The sequence below is a fragment of the Dendropsophus ebraccatus genome, chromosome 4 (genome assembly GCF_027789765.1).
Source record: "Dendropsophus ebraccatus isolate aDenEbr1 chromosome 4, aDenEbr1.pat, whole genome shotgun sequence".
Classification (NCBI taxonomy): Eukaryota; Metazoa; Chordata; class Amphibia; order Anura; family Hylidae; genus Dendropsophus; species Dendropsophus ebraccatus.
In genome coordinates, this window is record NC_091457.1 from 20,240,353 (window position 1) to 20,265,589 (window position 25,237).

The 25,237-nt window shown below is 44.7% G+C and overlaps 1 protein-coding gene across 6 annotated transcripts in view; it reads left to right on the top strand.

Annotated features, from left to right (window-relative positions):
* Window positions 1-7,134: 7,134 nt before the first annotated feature.
* The window catches only part of LOC138789490 (transmembrane protein 272-like), a 28,274-nt gene continuing 10,171 nt past the window's right edge, over window positions 7,135-25,237 (top strand). Inside the window, exons 1-4 of one of the 6 annotated variants that reach the window (XM_069968156.1) lie at window positions 7,135-7,270; window positions 15,768-15,899; window positions 17,263-17,329; window positions 17,467-17,502. In XM_069968156.1, the coding sequence (XP_069824257.1) occupies window positions 17,478-17,502 (25 nt within the window). In that variant the 5' untranslated portion in view covers window positions 7,135-7,270; window positions 15,768-15,899; window positions 17,263-17,329; window positions 17,467-17,477. Of the gene's footprint in view, window positions 7,271-10,493; window positions 10,516-15,767; window positions 15,900-17,171; window positions 17,193-17,262; window positions 17,330-17,466; window positions 17,503-22,696; window positions 22,764-25,237 lie in introns of those variants that run through there. The other 5 variants (XM_069968159.1, XM_069968158.1, XM_069968155.1 and 2 more) reach the window with 5 other exon arrangements.

The following is a 25,237-nucleotide window of genomic DNA, read 5'->3' on the forward strand; positions in this document are numbered from 1 at the left end:
TATGTAATCCTATTGAAACTGACAGGACGGGAATCACAGCGGATTTTGTTGCCAACTTGCAGCGTGAAATCCGCTGCGATTCTGTTACGTGTCAAGCTACCCTAAGGGTGCGTTCACACCTACAAGATCCGCAGCAGATCTGCAGCAGATCCGCAGCAGATTTGATGGTGCAGATTTGATGCTGTGTTCAGTTATTTAAATGAAATCTGCTGCGGATCCGGTAAGTGTGAACGTACCCTTAGGGTACAAACACACACCGTATATGCAGCAGATACGCAGCAGATCTGCAGCAGATTTGATGGTGAAGACTTGATGCTGTGTTCAGTTGTTTAGATCTAATCTGCTGCGTATCGCAGCAGAAAATACGCTGCATATACGGTGTGTGGGTTTGTACCTTAAAGGGTTATTCCAGGCTACATCTGTAACATTCTATGTCAGGGTGCATTCACACCTACAGGATCCGCAGCAGATTTGATGGTGCAGATTTGATGCTGTGTTCAGTTATTTAAATGAAATCTGCTGCGGATCTGCTGCGGATCCGCAGCAGAAAATCAGCTGTGGATCCGGTAAGTGTGAACTTAAAGGGTTTGTCCAGGATTAGTAAGGCTACATGAACACGCTCCCTACTTTTGTTCATAATTGCAGATCCGCAATAATAAAGAGGTAGTATGGCCACAACACACACAATACCAAGGCTACACACAGCTCTTTGACACTTGCCAGCTGCGGATTAAATCATTTTTTAGTGTTATAAAGACATGAACAACTACTGGCAGCAGTTCACACTCTGGTTATGACCTAAGCAATTTCCTTTAAATTCCTATAATAGTAAGGAGGTGAATAAACACTGAAAAGCTTCCTGGAAAAAGTAGGTGGCAATGGTGTGGCTCCATATCATAGACGGAAAATGGAACAGGTGGACTACAATACCCAGAAAGATTGTCTAGATTAGTCTTATTTTGTTAGGCAACCTAATACCTATGCACTGCATAAGGTATAATACAACTCTCACGTGATTTATTTACACTCAGGACTTTATCTATAACAAGGGGCATTGTCTACTGTTAGAGGAAAGAAGGTTTGGACACCAACATAGACGGCCATTCTTTACTGTAAAGGTCCCTGTGCTAGTTATACTTCTGTCAGCAGGTTCGACTGTCAGTATAAAGTATATGGGGCTCCTGATACACCACGACAGAGATAGGGGTCGGGCTTGATGGAAAATCACTGCCTGACTCTTTTGTTCTTGGAGAGATAAGCCACCACCAGAGCGATCAGGCCGCGCTGAATGATCCTGTGTTTGGGAGAGATAGCTGTTGGCCAAACAATCAGTTAATGTAGATGTTTGGCCACATAAAGTATAGCGCTGCTGTTCAGGTTCATACGAACTTGAACCCTCGGTATTTGACTCCCTAATGCTGCGCTTACACTGAACGATTATTGTGGGAATTTGCACGATAACGATTGAATTCGAACGATAATCGTACATGTAAACGCAGCGAACGATCGAACGACGAGCGAGAAATCGTTCATTTTGATCTTTGAACATGTTCTTAAATCGTCGTTCGTAAAAAAATTCGCAGATCGTTGCGTGTAAACAGTCGTTCACCGATTTTACCTATGTGCGAGATAGGCTTAAGCGATCGCAAAACGAATTTTCTGTACGATATATCACTAAACGCTGATTGTTCTAAAAAAAAAAATTGTTACTTCGAAATCGTTAATCTGATGATCGGGCGAATTATCGCTCCGTGTAAACGTAGCATTAGTCTTTCTGTTCCATGGGAAAGGGGAGGCAGCCCATATCCCACCTGGAAAACAGGAATACAGCCTGGGCCAGTGGCGTAGCTAGGATTCTCGGGCCCCATAGCAAAAACTTTTAAGGGGACCCCCTCCCCCAGCGCTCAACACAAAGCACTGTGCATATATATATATATATATATATATATATATATATATATATATATGAGATAACCCCTGACCTCTGCACGGAGCTCTGCACATTTTCCTTTCCTACTTGATTGCCAGCTGGAGAACAGTGGTCGGAGGTTATCAGTGCAGTGAAGCAGAGATCTCTGTCTTTTGCTTGTTAACCCTTTTTCGTGTTGCAGCATGTATGTAAACATTGGGTCACTTACACACTGCAGTACATAAGGGGTTAAGCAGAAGGACACACGCTCTTACCTTCTCCCCCGGGCCCCCCTCCTGCAGGGGCCCCATAGCAACTGCCTACTCTGCCTCTATGGTAGCTACGCCACTGGCCTGGGCCATAGGTTGTATTCCTGTTTTCCAGGCGGGACTCGGGCTGTCTCCACCTTTCTCACAGAACGGGAAGACTGCGGGAGTCAAATACCGAAGGTTCGAGCTTGTATGAACCTGAACATCAGCGTTGTTCGATCATCTCTACTAAAGAGTAAAGACACTATGGAAAGTTGTCATGGTAAACTCACTAAAAGAGTTTAGAAGGGTCATGTATTTAGAGAGTGTTACAAGTTATTGTTACTAGATTACAGAGAATGGTTGCTGATCCAGGGATTTATTTTAATTGCTAAATTTAAAATCGGTTGTTTTAAAATAACAGTAACTATTTGCCATTAAATGACGGCCATCCACTCAATTTAAATAGTGTGGGAACAGACCCTTTCTGTGTTTTCAATCCACTCCCGATTTTGTTTGCAAAATACTGAGCAAAAATACTGTATGGGAACAAAGCCATAGGCTATGTTCAGACGCTGAATAAGAGCGGCCGTTCTGTGACCCGGCTGCACGCTCCATAGTCTGCACTGACATGTCAGTTTCTCGCTGCGCCGATAGGGATCCCTGCCGGAGTGTATACCATGTGTATACACTCCGGCCGGTATTCTCTCAGCCTGCAGCACAACATAAGGACCGCATAGCCTTACACTGCAATCTATCTGTGCCCTGATGAAACCGCTGTTAACTTAGGAGGCACTAACACATCAGCAATAAAGTGTCTGTGCACGGACAATTTTCTACGGAAAGTTCTGCTTAAAAGTTCACGCTACTGTGGCTATGCATGGCTGTGTCAGTACAGTGCCGCAAAGATTGTAACAGCTTCAGAGCTTCAGGCATCATAATAATACATGAAGCCGGGAGCTCCGAGGACCCGTCGGCAGAACACTGTCCGTGCACAGATGAGTGCCTGTCACTGGGTGGGCAGACATGACACATGGGGGGTGCATGGACCTTCATAAATTCGATTACGCTGATGAATGTCAGTGTTACACCAGGCTAATAGAGGTGGCCGTTCAAGTGTGGTGCGGACTGAAGTGGATTTGCGAACCAAAGTGGCTATAAATAAATGTGCTGCGAGGTGAAAAGACAACTGTAACTGGAGGTATGGGTCACACTTAAGTGACAACAGACGGGTTCACTTACACACTCGCTGTGCTTTTCTTAGCACAGAATTAAAAAAGCTTCATATAGCAGCAAACCACTCTCTGTGATGTGCGAGGTACTCTGTCTTTACACTGTGATGTGTGAGGTTCTCTCTCTTTACACCCTGCCCTGCTGATGTGTGAGGTTCTCTCAGTCTCTATACACTGTGATGAGTGAGCTTCTCTCAGTCTATATACACTGTGATGTGTGAGGTTCTCAGTCTATATACACTGTGATGTGTGCAGTTATCTCAGTCTCTATACACTGTGATGTGTGAGCTTCTCTCAGTCTCTATACAATGTGATGAGTGAGCTTCTCTCAGTCTCTATACAATGTGATGAGTGAGCTTCTCTCAGTTTCTATACACTGTGATGTGTGCGGTTCTCTCAGTCTATATACACTGTGATGAGTGAGCTTCTCTCAGTCTCTATACAATGTGATGAGTGAGCTTCTCTCAGTCTCTATACACTGTGATGTGTGAGGTTCTCAGTCTCTATACACTGTGATGTGAGAGGTTCTCAGTCTCTATACACTGTGATGAGTGAGCTTCTCTCAGTCTCTATATACTGTGATGTGTAAGGTTCTCTCAGTCTCTATACACTGTGATGTGTGAGGTTCTCAGTCTCTATACACTGTGATGTGTGAGGTTCTCTCAGTCTCTATACACTGTGATGTGTGAGGTTCTCAGTCTCTATACACTGTGATGAGTGAGGTTCTCAGTCTCTATACACTGTGATGTGTGAGGTTCTCAGTCTCTATGCACTGTGATGAGTGAGGTTCTCAGTCTCTATACACTGTGATGAGTGAGGTTCTCTCAGTCTCTATACACTGTGATTAGTGAGGCTCTCAGTCTCTATACACTGTAATTAGTGAGGTTCTCAGTCTCTATACACTGTAATTAGTGAGGTTCTCAGTCTCTATACAATGTGATGTGTGAGGTTCTCTGTCTTTATACACTGTGATTAGTGAGGTTCTCAGTCTCTATATACTGTGATGTGTGAGCTTCTTAGTCTCTATACACTGTGATGTGTGAGGTTCTCAGTCTCTATACACTGTGATGAGAGAGGTTCTCAGTCTCTATACACTGTGATGTGTGCAGTTCTCTCAGTCTCTATACACTGTGATGAGAGAGGTTCTCAGTCTCTATACACTGTGATGTGTGAGGTTCTCTCAGTCTCTATATACTGTGATGTGTGAGCTTCTTAGTCTCTATACACTGTGATGAGAGAGGTTCTCAGTCTCTATACACTGTGATGAGTGAGGTTCTCTCAGTCTCTATACACTGTGATGTGTGAGGTTCTCTCAGTCTCTATATACTGTGATGTGTGAGCTTCTCAGTCTCTATACACTGTGATTAGTGAGGTTCTCAGTCTCTATACACTGTGATTAGTGAGGTTCTCAGTCTCTATACACTGTGATTAGTGAGGTTCTCAGTCTCTATACACTGTGATGTGTGAGGTTCTCTCAGTCTCTATAGTCATACTGATGTGTGAGCTTCTCTCTATAGTCATACTGATGTTTGAGCTTGTCTCAGTCTCTATAGTCACACTTATGTTTGAGCTTCTCTCTATAGTCACACTGATGTGTGAGCTTCTCTCTATAGTCATACTCAGGCCCGCCTCTGCCATGAGGCAGAGTGAGCCTTCTGCCTCAGGCGGCAGCTCTTGTGTTCCTCCAGGGGGCGGCACAATCTTCTCTGCCACTGTCATTTTAGTGAGGTTTAACTTCACTGAAATGACAGCAGCCTCGGCCCCTATCAGTGCTGAGTGCCTGGCCGCCCCCTGCCGCCCTTCCCAGGGACTGCCGGGCTTCGTCTCTGTGATGTGTGACGTCACCCGGCAGTCTTCCTGAGGATTGGGTAGGAGCATGAACGGACGGCCACAGCGGCTCCACATGCTGATCCCTCCTCTTCCTGCTGCCTGATTTGCAGTCCAGGGGGCCGCCCGGTCTGCATACTTCAATTACTGTATTAATATAAACTAATAGTGCAGAGGCTGCCTGCTGCTGAGGAGGGCCCCTGAGAGACACTGAGGGCAGCAGCCGCTCACAGTGTCAGAGTAGTGACTGCACACATGGCTGGACGCTGTCGGCCCAGAGGAGGAGGAGATCATCTTTTGTACAGTACTGGCGTGAGTGTCCTGTCCAGGGCTGGACAGCTGCCCTCCATGCTGCTTAATTAGCTGCTGCCCTGCGACTCATCCCTCCAGGAGGAAGAGATGTGAATGTGCTGTTGTGGTGCTGTCTCTGCTGTGTACCTGTGTGTGGTGCTGGGTCTGCCTGTCCTTTCTGTCCCTGTGTATGTACAGCTCTGTGTATCTGTCACTGTGTCTATGTGTGCTGCTCTGTCTGTGTGTGGTGGGCAGCCGATTACCTGAGTGAGGATCCCTCCCATCAACTTCCTCATCCACTGGGCCTGCTGCTGGTGAGTTAACCCCTGCAGCCCCTTATGTTATGTGTTAAGTAACTTTATTAACCCCTGCAGTTTAATAAAGTCACTGTGCCATGTGCACCCCCTCCCCCACTTGAATACATTTGGGAGGGTGCTGCAGTGCAGGGGTCACTGTATTGGGGGTGGGGGTCACATGGCACAGTTATGGTGCGTTTACACAGAGATTTATCTGACCAATTTTGGAAGCCAAAGATTTGAAAAGAGGAGAAATCTCAATCTTTCCTTCATGGCCTGTTCTCTTTTTATAGTCTGTTCCTTGTTTTGGCTTCAAAAATCTGTCAGATAAATCTATCTGTGTAAACGCACCATTAGTTTCTTATACTTTGCACTGCAGCCCCCTTATGTATTCCAGGGGGGGAGGGGTCACATGGCACAGTTGCTTTATTAACCACTGCTATATCATATATGTTCTGTATACTGTATATATAACAGTCCTCCCCTATATAGTGTATACATTGTCTCTTCTGTTTCATATGTGTGCTTTATATAGAACAACCTTCCCCTATATAGTGTATACATTAACTGCTATATCATATATTTACTGTATATGTAATACTCCTCCCCTATACAGTGTATATATAGTCTTCTGTATCATATATGTGCTGTACACTGTATATATAACAGTCCTCCTCTCCTCGTTAACCCCTCCAGCACCCTTATGTAATGTATTCTGTGGGGTGGGGAGTTTTAGGGATGCACATGGCACAGTGACTTTATTAACCCCTGCAGTTTAATAAAGTCACTGTGCCATGTGCACCCCCCTCCCCACTTGAATATATTAGGGTGCTGCAGTGCATGCATGTATGTTATGATGTTCTGCTGCAGCTGAGGTGTATGATGATGTTCTTCAGCAGCTGAGGTGTAGTGTGATGTTCTGCAGCAGCTGAGGTGCATGATGAGATTCTGCAGAACATCATAATAAATAATGTATACATAATGTATACATAATAATAGCTGAGGTATCGACAGGAGAATACGTGAGAATGGTTCCTGCACAATTGATTCTAGTATCGGGGGGGGGGGGGGGGGGGGGGGGGCGCCATTTTAATTTTCGCCTCAGGCAGCAGAGAAGCTAGAATCGGCCCTGGTCATACTGATGTGTGAGCTTCTCTCTATAGTCACACTGATGTGTGAGGTTCTCTCTATAGTCACACTGATGTGTGAGCTTCTCTCTATAGTCATACTGATGTGTGAGCTTCTCTCTATAGTCATACTGATGTGTGAGGTAACTCCCGCGCTCGGCGCCGTCTACGGGACTTGAAGTGATTCCAAGTTTTCCCCGTCCCGCCCCTCCTTCCTCTGCTGCAGTGAGGGGCCGGTCCTGGGCAGGGCCTGCAGCTCTTTAGCTGTCCTCAGCACTGCTACCAGGACTGACGGAGCGGCGGGCAGGGACGTGTATACCGAGGACCGCTGTGTGACAAGGTGAGGGGCGGGGGCGCTGTATACCGAGGCTCTGTGCGTGTATTAGCGGGCACAGGACGGGCAGTGACTGCAGGGCGGCGGCGGCACGGAGCTTACAGATGCGGGGGCACCGGGGGGCAGTGCGCGGCATCACAACTTGTACCGGGCCGGGGAGTGGTCGGGGCGGCGCTGATGCACTGCAGATCCCTCTCCTCCCAGAAGGTCAGGAGAAACTTTACAGAACTAGTGATGGCAGCGATGTGGAGACCCTCATAGCTACAGGACAGGGGGTCTGTGATGTCCTATACAGGGACCCTCATAGCTACAGGACAGGGGGTCTGTGATGTTCTATACAGGGACCCTCATAGCTACAGGACAGGGGGTCTGTGATGTCCTATACAGCTGGGACCCTCATAGCTACAGGACAGGGGGTCTGTGATGTCCTATACAGGGACCCTCATAGCTACAGGACAGGGGGTCTGTGATGTCCTATACAGGGACCCTCATAGCTACAGGACAGGGGTCTGTGATGTCCTATACAGGGACCCTCATAGCTACAGGACAGGGGTCTGTGATGTCCTATACAGGGACCCTCATAGCTGCAGGACAGGGAGTCTGTGATGTCCTATACAGGGACCCTCATAGCTGCAGGACAGGGGTCTGTGATGTCCTATACAGGGACCCTCATAGTTACAGGACAGGGGGTCTGTGATGTCCTATACAGGGACCCTCATAGCTGCAGGACAGGGGGTCTGTGATGTCCTATACAGGAACCCTCATAGCTACAGGACAGGGGGTCTGTGATGTCCTATACAGGAACCCTCATAGCTGCAGGACAGGGGGTCTGTGATGTCCTATACAGCTGGGACCCTCATAGCTACAGGACAGGGGGTCTGTGATGTCCTATACAGGGACCCTCATAGCTACAGGACGGGGGGGTCTGTGATGTCCTATACAGGGACCCTCATAGCTACAGGACAGGGGGTCTGTGATGTCCTATACAGGGACCCTCATAGCTACAGGACGGGGGGGTCTGTGATGTCCTATACAGGGACCCTCATAGCTACAGGACAGGGGGTCTGTGATGTCCTATACAGGGACCCTCATAGTTACAGGACAGGGGGTCTGTGATGTCCTATACAGGGACCCTCATAGTTACAGGACAGGGGGTCTGTGATGTCCTATACAGGGACCCTCATAGCTACAGGACGGGGGGGTCTGTGATGTCCTATACAGGGACCCTCATAGCTACAGGACAGGGGGGTCTGTGATGTCCTATACAGGGACCCTCATAGCTACAGGACAGGGGGTCTGTGATGTCCTATACAGGGACCCTCATAGTTACAGGACAGGGGGTCTGTGATGTCCTATACAGGGACCCTCATAGCTACAGGACAGGGGGTCTGTGATGTCCTATACAGCTGGGACCCTCATAGCTGCAGGATAGGGGGTCTGTGATGTCCTATACAGGGACCCTTATAGCTGCAGGACAGGGGGTCTGTGATGTCCTATACAGGGACCCTCATAGCTACAGGACAGGGGGTCTGTGATGTCCTATACAGGGACCCTCATAGCTGCAGGACAGGGGGTCTGTAATGTCCTATACAGGGACCCTCATAGCTACAGGACAGGGGGTCTGTGATGTCCTATACAGGGACCCTCATAGCTACAGGACACGGGGTCTGTGATGTCCTATACAGGGACCCTCATAGCTACAGGACACGGGGTCTGTGATGTCCTATACAGCTGGGACCCTCATAGCTACAGGACAGGGGGTCTGTGATGTCCTATACAGGGACCCTCATAGCTGCAGGACACGAGGTCTGTGATGTCCTATACAGGGACCCTCATAGCTACAGGACAGGGGGTCTGTGATGTCCTATACAGGGACCCTCATAGCTGCAGGATAGGGGGTCTGTGATGTCCTATACAGGGACCCTCATAGCTGCAGGACAGGGGGTCTGTGATGTCCTATACAGGGACCCTCATAGCTACAGGACAGGGGTCTGTGATGTCCTATACAGGGACCCTCATAGCTACAGGACAGGGGGTCTGTGATGTCCTATACACTTACAGGGACCCTCATAGCTACAGGACACAGGGTCTGTGATGTCCTATACAGGGTTACAGCTGGGATATATATATATATATATATATATATATATATATATATATACTTATCCTGGGCATTCAGGTGCCAATACATATTGGCCATGTTCACACTCATTAGTGGCTCAGCACATCGGCAAGTATTGAGATGGTCCAGGTGCACATGGTGAAAACTACGACCCCCATTCACCCGACGGACGCCAGAAGTGGCTGTAGTCCCCGTTAGGACATACAGACAGGTTTTGCGGATGAATTAGCGCAGGCTACCACACACGATGTTGGATCCTAATATTAAAACCAGTACCATGTGGGCCCCTATGTATGACGGATGACACACTATAGCCGTATACCTTAGAGACTTACCCTATATATATGTGGCCAGGTTGACATTTCATTTTCTGCCCCATGCGAGGCTATAGATCGGAAACTTGCCAAAAAGGGATGCCAACGTATAGCCTAACGCATTGCCGAGTAAATACAGCTGTAAAAAAAGGGGTTAACTGTCAGGTGTTCTCCAAATAAACTGAAGCAAAATCTATTTTAAGGACATAAGTTGGTCATTTTACTCCTCATTTTTACACGCATTTTGCAGCATTGGCTTGCCTTTGCTCTTTCAGGCAACTGCGGCCGATAAAGTGCCCCGGCTGCCCGTCAGGCTATATGAAAAACCGCAGTCTACTCCAGTCAGAGGAATCCAGTAAAATACACAATTTTATTATTATTTATTTTTTACAGTGGAACCCTGTGGATGACAACTCAGAATTATTACAGGTTATAGTTACTAGATTCTAAGCTGGGGTCCGGTTTGTACGGCTGAAAAAGACATGTTCATCCAGTGCCGCCTATTATCCTTTATTGTTGATCCAGAGGAAGTAAAAAAGAAAACCCATAGAAACATGTGTAGCTCAGCACCCCTGACCATGTTCAGTGATAAAGTGCTTCTTCTTGCTTTGTACTTATGGTGGAAAAAAAAATATCTCTCCATAGATTTTCACTAAAAGTTTTGCATACGTTTGCTTTTACGACCACTGCAGCTTGCTGCGTGAGCTGGATTTATACTTGTACTCAGTCTAGTGTATATGATCATCTGAACCCCATACCTTTTATTTTTATCTCCTCTTTTCTCTATCCCCAGCCTTTGTAAGCTGTCCTCCAAGGTATGTCCACTTCTCCACTTTTTGAGCTCACTTACAATGAAAGAGCAGAAAGATCTTCTGATGAGTTTATCTCTATCTTCCGAGTAGCAGCTACATGGTAGAAAATTTTAAGTGTCACTGTCGTTACGAAAAACTTTTGATCTGACGTAGAGACATGTCATAAGTTTTTTTAGTCTTTAGACCCATACCATCGGGAGGACGAGCCTGGAGAAGACCGCATTGCAGTGTGTCCTCTCCCCGTTCTGAGTTAGAAAAAAGAGTCAAGCTCCATTATAGGTCCAACTCTTCTTTTTTTTCCCGGCTTGTTCCCCCGATCAGTACGGGTCTGAACACTCGGACCTGGAGCAATCAGAACTTTTGACATGTCTCTTAGACATGACAAAAATTTTTTGTAACGACAGGTACACTTTAAAATAGAGAGATGTCCTTTGCTATATCTGATCACGAGAACAAGCCAGTAGAAGTCCATGGGGCTGCTTGATGGAGACGATTGACAGCAGGAAAGTGATGCATGCTACTGCTTGTTGTCTTGATCGATCAAAACTGGACTTGTCAAAATTTTTTCTAAATGACCAATACAGTTTACATCTTTCGATGGGTCCCTATGTTATGTCAGAAGCACGGTGCATATTTCAGCCCATTACGGCACATAAATAGTAAACACATTATGATAATGGATACTCTACCACCTAGTAAAGCAGTGCGTTCTGCTCATCTTCATTCTCCTGAGCTCTTCTCCACTGCAGGGAGTGGCAGAGATTATTTGCTGGAAAGTCCTTTACCTCATCTGCAGGAAGCAGCTTGGAGAGGATTTAACGAAAACAGTAACGCACACAGGCCATGCACTCCTATGGCATTCATCCAGTGGATTTGTGGATTATTCACATTCTGTCTGATGTTTTATTATTTAGAAACCAAGAAGAGATAGCGGTAGTATCAGATATCAGGATTAAGGCTGGGAAAGTACATGGAAGACTTTGGTTAATCTTTCATTTTGAAGGCGATCTTATTCCCTTAGGCTATGTTCACACTACGTGAACAACCGGACGTTCCGTGACCCGGATCACCCCAGACGGTACTTAAGTAATTGGAGTAAAGTAAATGGGAGCCCATAGAACTTCTGCCAATTCTGTATACAGCAAAATCCATAGGCTCCCATTATAACACAGAGTGCTTGTTTTAGCAGTTATAGCGAAGATGAAGGGGCAGAGTGCGTGCTGCTGATTGGGTCTACCCCTTCATTCTAGCGATCGGCAGGGGTATGGTTGCTCATAAAGATCAATGCAGTACATATGTACTGCATTGATCTATACAAGCAGTGCTCGATTAGTAAGGTCTGCTGAAGCCCATTAGTAAATGCTTGTCGAGCTTGGATCAGCGTCATTACATCGCTGAGACAATTCCAGAAAACTGCCAAAAAGCAGAGCTACTGGCCGATTTTGCTGTGTTTTTTTTAAACCCAATAAAACGCAAAAATTTGTGTCTTGAGTGACACCTCAAGGAGTTTTTCCAAGTTTAAAAGTTATCCCCCATACACAGGGTCAGACTACTGGAGCCCCCCTTGATCTCAAGAACAGAACTCAAGTCATTGTCAAGATCATGAGGGGCTCCAGCGGTAGGAACTCCCACGATCAGCTACCTATCTTCTCTGTCGGGAAACCCCTTTAACTAGGCTGTACAGAAGAAGTAACCATAAGGATGCCTCTCATTCTAACATCTGCTATTGCCTGTAGCAGTCTATCCCAAAGACCATTGTTTCCAGCTTTGTATGTTCCCAGCTTTAATCCTGATGTCTGCTGCCATTGCTGTTCCAATAATTTGTAGCCACCGCCCTTCCTACTTGATACACAGGCATGCAGAATTTTACGCCTCTACATAAACCCAGGTGCACAACAACTCCCTATGCCCTGTCAGTGAACAATACTACCACTGCGTGTTGGTGTAAATTCTGCTAAAGATGGCGCACCCCCTGACGAAGATGACAAATCGTGCGCTGTGGCTTGACGGCATCCCTGACGAGCAGCACACTATTTCGTGGTTACATTCCACATCTTGTATATGTTTACCATTGCACTTGCCACTTTATTTTTGCGGGTTAGAATCAATGGAGCCGCTTCACAGAGGGGAGGGAATATGGTCACAGTGGGGGGGGGGGGGGGGGGGGCCGTCTCCAGAGCATAGAGCTGGGTCAGTGCAAAGCAATAGAATAGCACCGAGTGTGGGAACCAGGATGCGTTTCAAAAAAGAGGACTACGCCACCGGGATTCCTGCGGCAGCACCAATCGGCTAATGAAAAAAAAACAATGTATCTGATGGTACATTCACTTTAAGCAATGTGTACAATAAAGGATGCCTAGTTAGAAAGCCAGGAATCCCACTCTGCGGGCCAAAACTTAGGGTCCTATTACACGGAGCGATTTTTAATGATTAACGACTAACGATCACAAACAAGATTGTTTATCGTTAACCTGAAATCGTTCACCATATTACACAGAACGATGATTGTAATTTTGATCGTTACTATGACCGTTTATTCCTTCTGATCCCATCAAAACAGTGAACAATGTACAGTTACACTGAACGATTAGTGAAAAAATGCGGAACTTGAGAACTTGAGCGAATGAATGTGGAATTACAGCGAACGATTAACGATAATTTTAGGTTCAGATCTAAATCAATGATCAACGACATACGAACGATTTTTCGATTGTTGCCTGCAATTACACAGTGCGATAATCGTTTAAATTCGAACGATATAATGATTTTTCACACGATAAATCGTCCCGTGTAATAGGGCCCTTACATCTGACTGGCAGCATCCATCCAAGTAAAAAACTTTCCTCCAACACACATAGCAGCAGTGTTTTGAACCACTCAGCGGTCTTTGTCAGGCATATTTTTCAGTAGACACCACCATCATCCTACAGTATTTATGGCACATACATTTCCACAAAACATATAGTTGCTATGCCAAGTACCAAGTACTGCATTAAAAACAAAGCCCACATAGTGTAACCGTACAGGAATTTTGTCGTAATTGCGCCAAAAACAGTGTTATATTGCTTCTGTCTCATGTACGATTTCTTTTCAGCACTTTATTTACCACTTTTCTGCTGGATCTTAAAGGGGGAAAAGCCAGATATTCCTCCAGGGAAGGAAAACCAAGTAAAGGGTTGGCGCCCGTGAGGAGACCACCAAAACCACCATGATAGGTGGCCCTTGAAATAAATATCCAACTCAGTTCCGAGTCTAATGCTGCATTTACACGGAACGATTATCGTTCGAATTTTTGCGATAACGATCGCTGAAATCGATAATCGGCTTGTGTAAACAAAGCGAACGATCAAGTGACGAACGATAAATCGGTCATCGTGATCTTTCAACATGATCTCAAATCATCGTTGGGAAAGAAACAACTTTTTTATTTTTTTCTTGCTTTTATTTCCCACCTCCCATTCAGACGTCTTTTCAGGGGGGGGGGGGGGATGGTGATATTGGTCAGGTGTGGAGCTATTATCTACCGATCCTGTGGTGAGAATTCCCTCAGACAATATGCAGGCGGCTCAAATTGATTCAATGTGGAAATTTATTTATGTTTTAAGCTGTTAAAAAAACAGGAAAAACTCGATTCAGGCAATGTTTCTACATGTAGAGAAATGCATGTGGCCGAAACCACTCTCCCCCGCACTCCCCAAGATGGGGGCGTCTCCAGGTTTAGTGCCTGTGGCAGCAGTAGCTGTTTATACGGCCCTGGTAGTATGCAATCACATGTCAAAGTCCAGAGCAATAAAACATATGCTGAAATCACAATGAGAACCAATCCCACCATGTTTGCTTCAATTCACTATATGTTTTTTGTTTCTGTTTCTTTTCTTACAGCTATCACCCCACTCTGCCAACTCAATCAATTCTAGATCAGTTCACTTCATTGCTTTTGCCCTAAAAGTGAAAAAAAATTATCATAACCAAAAAGTAGATACTCTACCATTGTGTTTGTTAACTTATAGAGATGAGCGAATCTCGAGTATGCTTGAGTCCATCCGAACCCGATCGTTCGGTATTTGATTAGCGGTGGCTGCTGAAGTTGGATAAAGCCCTAAGGCTATGTGGAAAACATGGATATAGTCATTGGCTGTATCCACGTTTTTCAGACAACCTTAGAGCTTTATCCAAGTTCAGCAGCCCCCGCTAATCAAATACCGAACGCTCGGGTTCGGATGGACCTGAACTCGGTTCGCTCATCTCTATTAACTAAGAACATATATAATACTGATGAGCTGCAGAACCTCCTGTCTTATCTACAAATATTCTTTGTGCTTCATCTACAAATATTCCATCGTAACAATAGGTATTGTAAACCAATGGGAGACATAGAAGAAGTAAAAACATACTTACCAGGTCCATACCACTCGAGTGACGTAACAGCCCGGCCACCGCTCTCATAACGGAGATCGGTGATTGGGAACCTAGGCATCGAGATGTCAACAAGAGGCCAAATCATTCACAAAATTGCTTTCTTTTGCATTCCCTATCACCTAACAGAAATTTAGGTGATGGGAATACCTTTTTAACACTGCTGTACCACACTATTAGGTTATTATGGTGTCGCCAACACCACAAGATGTACACGTACTTGTCCTTGAAGATAGCTTTGTAAATGTTATCAAGAGTTGGACCCAGGTTGGACCCCATGGCTGTTCCTCAAATTTATTGTCACAGAAACATGTTCTTTTACTGAAACAGATGGAACAGATAGTGTAGAAATTTACTCTAAGAGGCTATCCCAAGCGACAGACAGTGAAGTATTGTAAATGTGAGAACAAGGAAAAATAGCAAGAAAGGCAGGTCATTACAAGTACTTTGCTTTATGGCAGGCATGCAAAGGTGACTAAGGGCACTATTAAAGGGACAGATTATATTGCAAAAAAATTGTTATATTTAAGCAATAATCTTTCCGTGTGTGTGCAGGTAATGATTAAATGACTAACGAAAATTCGTTCGTATATCGTTGATCGCATCTTTTGACCATAAAAGTACAAACAATCATAATTGTGATTGTAGCTAATTCTCCGTGTATTATGGTGAACGATTTTAGATCGTTCGCAAAAGCGTTTGCAATCATTTATCATTGATCGGAGAAAACGAAAAATCGCTTTGTCTAATAGGATCCTAAGGGGTCAGTGCTCATTACCGGGATCTTCGGATGCAGGGACTGACGTTCTGTGAATTTTTTTTGTGATTTTGTTTTGCAGATCAATCAGTGATGTTACGTAGATGGAATATACGTACAAAGACTAGACAAACATTTCTATTGGACGTTAGTTTCAATGATCAGCAAGATGACAGTGTATGTTATCTGGCATAGCGCATAAAAGTGAAAAAGGGTATGAAAATACAGTTGAAAACCTGTAATAGTAAAAATGTAATCTGTGTGGGCAAATTAAATGCAATGACCACACATCAATGAGTGAAAAAACACAGGGAACTCGGGGTGAGTTAAAAGGGCACATATTGGAGAAACAGGTGACTGATACGTCTATACAAGCCCGTATTGTGAGTACTTATTTAACCTGTTTATTGCCTATAGAGGTAACCCTTGTGAAGTCTGGCCGGGTGTATATTATACTGCTAAATAAGAGCATAGTGGAACTCCTAAACAGGTTGATTGTTCCTCTGTGGTTATAGCGGCTCTGATGTATTATTGTTTTAATGGTTTTGTGGCATTTATTTATACTTCCTTATCAAGCAACCACTGAAAATGGGAAGTATAATGTTTAGGATTATCCCAGTCAACAGTAAAATATGTGTAATACGAGTGTCCATCTTTAGGACATTGAGTCTACTAAACCGCAAGAGCGGAAGTTGATTCCAAAGACTTACGTAAGCACTGCTGTTTTAACAAAATTTTGTATAGATCAATAGTACAAGCGAATACAATAAATTCTGTAATATATCTTATCAGACAAAAATGCTTCCTTTTTCTGTTCTCAAGTATCTCTCCTCTCCCTCAGCCAGCTGTTTTCCAATCAGCTCAGTACAAAAGTGTAGCATCTTAGGGATCAATTCACAAACAAGGCAACTCTTTAGAGGGGGGGAGAGTCTGGGTACACAATGATAGAATCATGTGCCCTTATTAGTCATTGCTATCTCTTTATTCAGAGTCAGTTAGGCTGCATTCACACGTCCCGTGAAGTTGTCTGTGGTCGCCAGCCGGCTCAAATGTTCAACAGAAGTGGCGTGGTCCCTCGTTGCCTTCTTCTCCCGGCACCAGCACGAAACAGAGGTGGTCCTGCCTCTTCCGCTCCCTGGGGCTCCTCTTCTTTCCTCTGGCCGTCCCAGAAGACCAGAGGGGCCATGTTAGGAACATAATGTGCGGATGATGTTCAGTAGGTGCCGTATGTCATCAATGCTGTGGCGACCAGGTAGCGATTGGACATTTTCACCCCCACGCAATGCTTCTGACATGCACCCGCCCCTCTCTCCTCTCAGAAGGTATACTTCCAAGACAACCAGAGGGAGGAAGAAGAGTGCCAGGGGGAGGAATAGGTAGGACCCTTTCATAAGTTAGGAGCAGAGTACTGCCCATTATAGTTGTTTTCTGTGTTTTTTTCACTCCTAGGATCCTGGTTTGACGTACAGATACTACTGCAAAACAGTGCCGTGTGAACGTAGCCTTAGTACGATATGATTTTTTTATTTCTTGATTCTATTTATATCTGGCAGCTTTCTTCCCCCTCTTGTAAACAGAAATAACCTACTCGCTGTTATGTCACACCCCTCCTGCTACAACAGCTGATCTGGGGCCGAGAGCGAGGTGCGTTCAGCAAGAATGTTTGTTCTCAGTTTGTGTTTTGTTCCGTGTTTTGGAAATCATCTTGTATCGACTGTATAGCTGATAAAAGTGTGCCGTATGAATGACTGCCGTATAAAATCTGTTTTTACTTATTTCAGGGGTCGCTGAGATGGGGGAAATTACAGCCAGTACAGGTAAGACCAGTATTTTGTTTGCTTATACCATGCCTGGTTTTACACAACCGTAGGGCATGTTTTTTGTATTGCTTTTTTGGGCTGAAAAACACCACAAAAAAAACTTCCCATACTCCATGATGTATTTTGTTTTTTATTCATGTGTATTAGTGTACATTTTCTATCTGGCAGTTTTTCTTCTGTGTTTTTTTTTTTTTTACAAGTGTTTCTTTGATCATTTGATTCAATGATTTTTATTGAAGAATGTTAGGAAAAAACTAAAAGTATGTTCGGATGCAGATCTGCAAAAAATCTGCAGTTTTTCTGCATCATATCAATGTTTTTAAAATCTGCTGCTGAAAATTCATGGCAGATCCTCAGCATGCGAACGTACCGTCATGTCAGAGAGACACGTTTTTATCCATCAGTGTTTAGACCCTCACCAATCAGTAGAACAAGCAGGGACACATCCGCGCTGCTGCTTGCTCCTCTCCCTGCTTTGTGTCTGGGCAAAAATGTGCCCTTATTACAGTACCACAAAACCAATAATTACAGCAAAAGAACTATATGAATAGACCATTAGCAGCGTAGAGATGCCGGTTCCTGCACATGGCGCCGGTCTGCCTGCCCCCCTGCCCCCAGTTTGACAAAACCCCCTCCGCTCTGTGAAGTAGCTCCATTGATTGTAATGGAGCCGTGTTACAGAGGGGGGGGGGGGTTGTCACACTGGGGGCATACGAGCCCGCCTCCAGTGCTTCAGGCCAGTTCTTTGCCCGGGAATAGACTGGCGCCATGCACGGGAACCAGGCTGCGGTTTAAAAAAAGACTGTGGCACTGGCATCTCTGCATCTGCGCTGGTCTATTCATATAAATATATATGTGATGTACCTGATGGCACATTTGCTTTAACATAGAGGGTGCCCTCTTGCTCTGTTATTCTCCTTAGTTGCCATAGTTATTACAGACCAAAGCATCTAAGGGATTAACAAACCAAGCTCAGCTTTCAGCCGTCTCCTGGCTACTGTATTTGATTAGACAGTCATACGATCAGTGCCAGGCAACCTGTGACCATAGATTTCCATTATGAAGTGCCAGGGACTATGCAGCGGGCCCTGGCACCCACTGTGACAGGGCATCGTTCTGTGCCCCACCTCCCTGCTGTCTGTAGCGGCTTCCTTCCTTAGTGTCTCTCCTGCTGCTTACCCATTTTTGCAGTACCTAGTCTGCCCTCTAGGGTCCACGCAACTGCACCACTGCAACTAACTTAAAGGGCCAGTGCGAGCCTCTCTAATGTGCCCCTCACCAATTCCTGGCTTCATTACTTTTATTATTATTTAAGGCTGTTTCTCCCAGTCATCTGAGGCTGAGCAATTTTTTGGTTTTGCCATAGCGAAGGTGTGTGCTCCCAAACTGCTTTGTCGTATCTGACCTGCGTCTGTTTACCTGACAATGCCTCCGGCTGACCTTTGTGTACCTCGCTGACTCTAAATCTGCGGCTACATCAAGCAAGTGATTCATCCTGCTGCTGCTGCTGCTGCGTGAACATCGGCTCTGCTACATCTTCATCTCAAAGCTGCTTAACCCTCGCCAGGCTGACCCTCCTGCTCCTGACCAACACCACCTATTGAAGCTGACATCTACTGTTGACTGTTAAATCCACAATGGACTGTGCGGTATCTCACATTTACCTCTATGCCCGGTGCTTGTCATTGGGGCTGTCTGGCCTTCCTGGTCTGGGATGACTGTTGGGATAGATACCTAATATCCTCCAGCAGAAGTCCAGATTTCACATCCTGAGGCTGGATAAAGGGTGAAAACCAAGATGAGTTAGACTATTAAGGTAATATGGCAGGTCCGTACCCTTTGGGACATTACTAAAGCAAATCTGTAAGTTTTTTTTTTTTTTTTAATTCTGCCTAGTAATTTTTGGACTTTCACTACAGTTATTCAGCCCCTAAGAGTCGCCTCCTGCTGCACGACTATCTCTTATTCTCTCGATTTCCGGAGGCAGGACCAGGGGAGTGTTTGCAAGTGATGCTCACAAAGGTTCTTCCTTCTCTGGCCAATCACAACACCTATTCCTCTCTGCTGTGCCATAAGAGAAACAGATTGATCTCAGGGAGACCAGACAAACGATAACGCTGGCGGCTGCAGGTTAAAGTGCTCAATGCAGTGAAGTCCTAGGTGCATTGCTCCCTGGGAAACATGAATATGCAAAAAAAGAACTCGTGGAGCCTCATTTAAAAGTCTCAAAGCACAGGACTAGCCAGGAACCCCTCAGGAAGGACCCAGCCAGGGGTTGGCTCCTGTAGGTAAACCACCAAAATTACCATGTTAAGTGGCCCTATAAGTCAATGTAATGCCAAGGGAAAAACCAAGACAAGGCATCCATCCACAGACAGCTGTTTCGGGGTGTTGTCCCTCATCAGTGTGGAGCAGGATTCTGGCTAGGTGGGAGCAATGCCTAGTAGAGTCATAAGAGAAACAGATTGCTGATCTCAGGGAGACCAGCCAAAGATAACATTACCAGCTGCTAGTTAAAGCGCTCAATACAATGCAGACTCCACAAGCTCTTCTTTTGCATGTTCATGTTTCCCTGGGAGCAATGCATCTAGGATCTCACTGCATTAAGCGCTTTCACTAGCAGCCAGCAGTGTTATTATAGTTTGGCTGGTCTCCGTGAGATCAGTGATCTGTCTCTCTTATGGCTTTATTATTGCTCCCACCTAGCCAAAATCCTGCTCCACACTGAGGAGGGGCAACCCCCCGAAACAGCTGTATGTGGATGGATACCTGGCCTTGGTTTTTCCCTTGGCATTACATTGATTTATAGGACCACTTAATGTGGTGGTTATGGTGGTTTTCCTACAGGAGCCACCACTTGCCCGGGTCCTTTCCGGAGGGATATTTGGCTAATCCTGTGTTTTGAGACTCTTAAATGAGGCTACACTGGCTCTTCTTTTGCATATTCTCTGCTATGCCATGACATAGAGGTGATGAAAGTGCAAAAAGTGGCACTGGGATGGGGGATGATTTACAATACACTACTGCACAGTTTGCACAGTGCACTATGAGCAGAAGTAAAAAAAAAAAAACAGCACTGCAAGGAAAGGGTTACACTAAGCACTGAACTGCTTCTGCTGAGATGAGAGATAAGCCTTGATTTTACTTTTAGGACAGTGTAGATCCTCTAAAGGCAGACAGGTTTACAGATTGCAGGTACTTAGTCCAGGCTCACTCTCTCCTACAGAAGGTAAAATCAGTTGTGTACCACATAGACGGAGTGGGTGTGGGGATCAGCATGTGCTCTTTGCTGGAGAGGGGAAGAGGGAGCCTGGGCTGTGTACCTGCAAGATGAGCAAGTCTTTCTGCTGCTTACACTCCCCCTAAAGGGTAAATCAAGGCTTCCTTCTCCTCTCTTATCTAGTGCCATATGTCCACAGTGATGTATTATGATGTTCCCCTCCACCTTTTCAGCTCCTCAGCATCATCAGCTCAATGCTTAGTGTAACCCCATCATTTATGTTCCTGTTTTTTTGCATTTCTGCTCATACAGCACTTTGCAAACCCAGTGCATAAGTAACTCTTTTTTCCCCTACGTGCCATCTATTAAAGTTTACTGTGTAAACATTTCCCAACACAGTGCCAGCCTGTTCAATGCACCTACAATAGAACTATGTCAGAGAGGAGTGTGTGCTGTTTTTTAAAGGGGTTATCCAGTGCTACAAAAACATGGCCACTTTTCTCCTACTGTTGTCTCCAGTTTGGGTGGGGTTTTGAAACTCAGTTCCATTGAAGTAAATGGAGCTTAATTGCAAACTGCACCTAAACTGGAGACAACAGTAGGGGGAAAAGTGGCCATGTTTTTGTAGCGCTGGATAACCCCTTTAATTGTCTAGAGAGAGTAAGCAATATGGCAGACAGCCCATCCCTGACCTCACCCAAATGGAGAGAATGAGAAATAGCTGTGCACCATGGCATGGACTCTCAGAGGCGCAGTGACTGCATAGACATCGCCTTGTCACCACGAAGGGTTAATTTAACAAACAAAATCTAATGACAGGTACATTATAAATTTTATAAATTTGTTGGTGCATTGTTGGCTTCACCCCATGCAGTAAAAAGTCACTGTTCATACCACAAATACAGCACGCACCATCAATGGGCAATTATTTTTTTTTAATTATGTGAAAAATTGGCCTTATGGTTTGATACATTAGCTGAAAAGGCAAAAAGCTGCTACTTTGTGTTGGATAGAGCTTACTAACAAATAGAGAGTGATGGATCCTAGTAGGGTATGTAGCAAAGAGGTACATGGTACTTTTACAGTGGGGCTCCAGTGTTCTATTTTTATATGAAAAGTGTATTATTGATATGCTAGTAAGATCATAAGGTATAATGGGAGCGGAACTTTACCCATCACCACCAAAATGGTCTGCATCTCTAATAATGCCCTTAAAGGAATATTCTAGCAAAAATCTTTTTCTGTCAAATCAACTGGTTTCAGAAAGTTATATAGATTTGTAATTTACTTCTATTTAAAAATGTCAAGTATTTCTATACTTATCAACTGCTGTATGTCCTGCAGGAAGTGGTGTATTCTTTCCAGTGTGACACAGTGCTCTCTGCTGCCACCTCTGTCAATGTCAGGAACTGTCCAGAGCAGGAGAGGTTTTCTATGGGGATTTGCTACTGCTCTGGACAGTTCCTGTCATGGACAGAGGTGGCAGCAGAGAGCACTGTGTCATACTGGAAAGAATACACCACTTCCTGCAGGACATACAACAGCTGATAAGTATGGGAGGACTAGAGATTTTAAAATAGAAGTTCATTACAAATCTGTATAACTTTCTGAAACCAGTTGATTTAAAAGAAAAACATTTTCGCTGTAGTACTCCTTTAAGAAATACTGAGCAGCCCCTTTGCACTGTAGATTCCCTTTAAAGTATAAAGAAAAATACTTTAAGGGGAAAGAATTGGAACTTTATGAAATTCTTTCCATCTAGTTGACTTTTTCCTAATTAAGTTCAATACAATTATTTCCTCTCTGGCATAACAGGAAAATCTCAGCTTCATTGTTTTCTTTTATATATTTCTTGCAGTAGTTTGTGCCGTGCCGACATCCCACGCCTTATGGCAACTTACCAAATTGTTATCTGGTAATTTGCTATAGGGAGCGTCGTCCCTCCATATAAACGCACAGTCATTTCCAATTGGTTGTTTTCATTTTTCAGTGGGAAGTGGCGGCGCAGCTCGTTTTTCCCTTAAAATGAAATTAAAGGGTAAGTGTAAAGAAAGATGTTTGTGTGCGGTGTGAAAAGAAAAAAAAACATTCTCTGTCACCCGTTCATTTCAATTTAAGATTACAAGGTTTATGAAATCAAAGGGTGACATTATCCTCTATTATCCCCCCAAGCCTACGGTTTATAAAAAGGTGTGTGATAGTAGTGGCACATTTGATCATTTCGTGGACCTTGTCATTCCCATTGGATGAAGCACTCTGCACATGCAAGTCCAGCACTATATTGATTCAGTATGGGACTGAACACTGCCAAGAGCTGCACTCCATAGAGAATCATTGGAGCGTTGGCCTTACACAAGGCGATCATCATGTTATCCCCTATTGGGGACAGAAAAAGAGATAACTTTTGGAGAGAGGAATACCCTTTTAACATTTAATATTTTACAGCCATATAGGAGAGAAGAGAAATTGATCATGGCCAGTGTTAGGACGGCCTCCAGCCAAAGACTACAGTAATTGGACGTTGCTTGTTTGTGAGGGACGTGATTCCCGACAGCCCAGTTTATAGCAGATCTATCATCAGACTGTACTGCACAGTATTGGGACAGGTCTGCAAAAAAAATTGTGCTGTTCTACAGAACCCCTGCAGGTTTTCACTTCCCCAGATGCAGTACATGTGAATGTACTGTGAGGCCTTATTCCTACATTCATGCACAGTCTATATATATATATATATATATATATATATATATATATATATATATACATATACACAGTCTGTGTGCGACAGAGGAGATTATCCTAATTCCCAGCATCATGTATCATTATGATGCCAGGAGCTCCAAACAGTCCACGCGGCTGTGTCAGCACACTACCGTGAAGATTTAAGCAGGAATAAGGGAACAAAGCCTAAGATTTATTTTTTCCCACAGCATGTGCTTGAGATTTTGGAAAATGTACAGTATCCACTTTACTGCCGCTGTAAATGCTGTGAATTTCCATGCAGAAAATCTGCAGCGAGACATTAAAGTGACAGTCCCTAAGCTCCGGTTTCTTCTGGGCTACAATAGGGATTTCTTTCCTTATCTGTGGACAACTCTGTGGAAAATGTTCATGCCACACACTTATTAGGGATTTGTGGTCATTTGTAGTACACTAAGAAATGATACACATGACTTAAAGGGAACCTGTCACACTGAAAATGCAATCCAACTTGAAGGCATCTTGTTATCGAGCAGGATTTGCTCAGCAGATTGATGTATAGTTTTTTGGGGTTTTTTTTAAGGAAAAGTTCCAGGATAACTTGTCATTTCCCCATGTAAGTCTCTGCTCATTCTGGGCTAAGTAGTCATGTGGGCGGTCCTATTCAGAGGTTGACAGCTCTCTCAGTGTAAGTGTGTGGGTAGAAAGAACTGTCAATCACTAAGTGGCCCTAGTGATTGATTGATTACCTGTACACTTACCTACAGATAGCTGTCAGTCTCTGAATAGGACCGCCCACATGACTACTTAGCCCAGAATGAGCAGAGACTTACAATGGGGAAATAACCAATTATCCTGAAAATTTTCCTACAAAACCATTAGGGATGAGCGAACCGGCTGAGGTTCAGGTTAGTATGAACCTGAACTCTCGGCTTCTGATTCCCGCTGTCTGCCTGCTCCGTGGAGAGGGTGGATACAGCCTGAGGACCGCCTGAAAAACTGGGATACAGCCTATGGCTATGGCTGTATCCCAGTTTTCTAGGCGGTCCTCAGGCTGTTTCCACCCGCTGCACGGAGCGGGCAGACAGCGGGAATCAGAAGCCGAGAGTTCAGGTTCATACGAAGTTCATACTTTTAGTATGCATTTTATTCATTTGTAATAGATGAACTGGCATGTTTCCTGTTCTGTATCAGTGTATAATTATTACATGTTTTTTATACAACCAATAAAGATCAATTAATACTCCTTATATTGTTGTTGTGCTCATTGTATATGGTAGCATTATTTACCTTGCATATGTTCTACGCAACAGTGGTGTACAGACCCAGGTCAGAGAGGGCCAAACACAGTTCTAAACTTTCTGGGGAAAAGTCTCATTAAAGGGGAAAAAATCAACAATGCCAAAAAGTTATACAGATTTGTAATTGCCACATGGGGGGGGGACTCTCTGCATCCAGCACCATGTACACTGCCGCCTCCGGCAGATTGCTTCGTCATCCAGTAATCCAGGCTGTCTCTGCTCTGACTGCAGTGTGCACAGCACTAGTGACAGAGGGCCGCTCCCCAGTCTATTGTGTTCTCTAATACCCAGCTATAGTGCATTAGGATACACAATACACTTCCTATTACTACCATTGTGTGTGCTGCACAGAGAGCTGAGCCTGAGCATTTCCCAAGTCCTCCAAGACTTAGGGCCCTATTCCACCGGATGATTATCGTTCAGATTATCGTTAAATCGTTCGAATCTAAACGATAATCGTTCGTTTGAAATGCAGTTAACGATTAACGACCGAACGAGAAATCGTTGACCT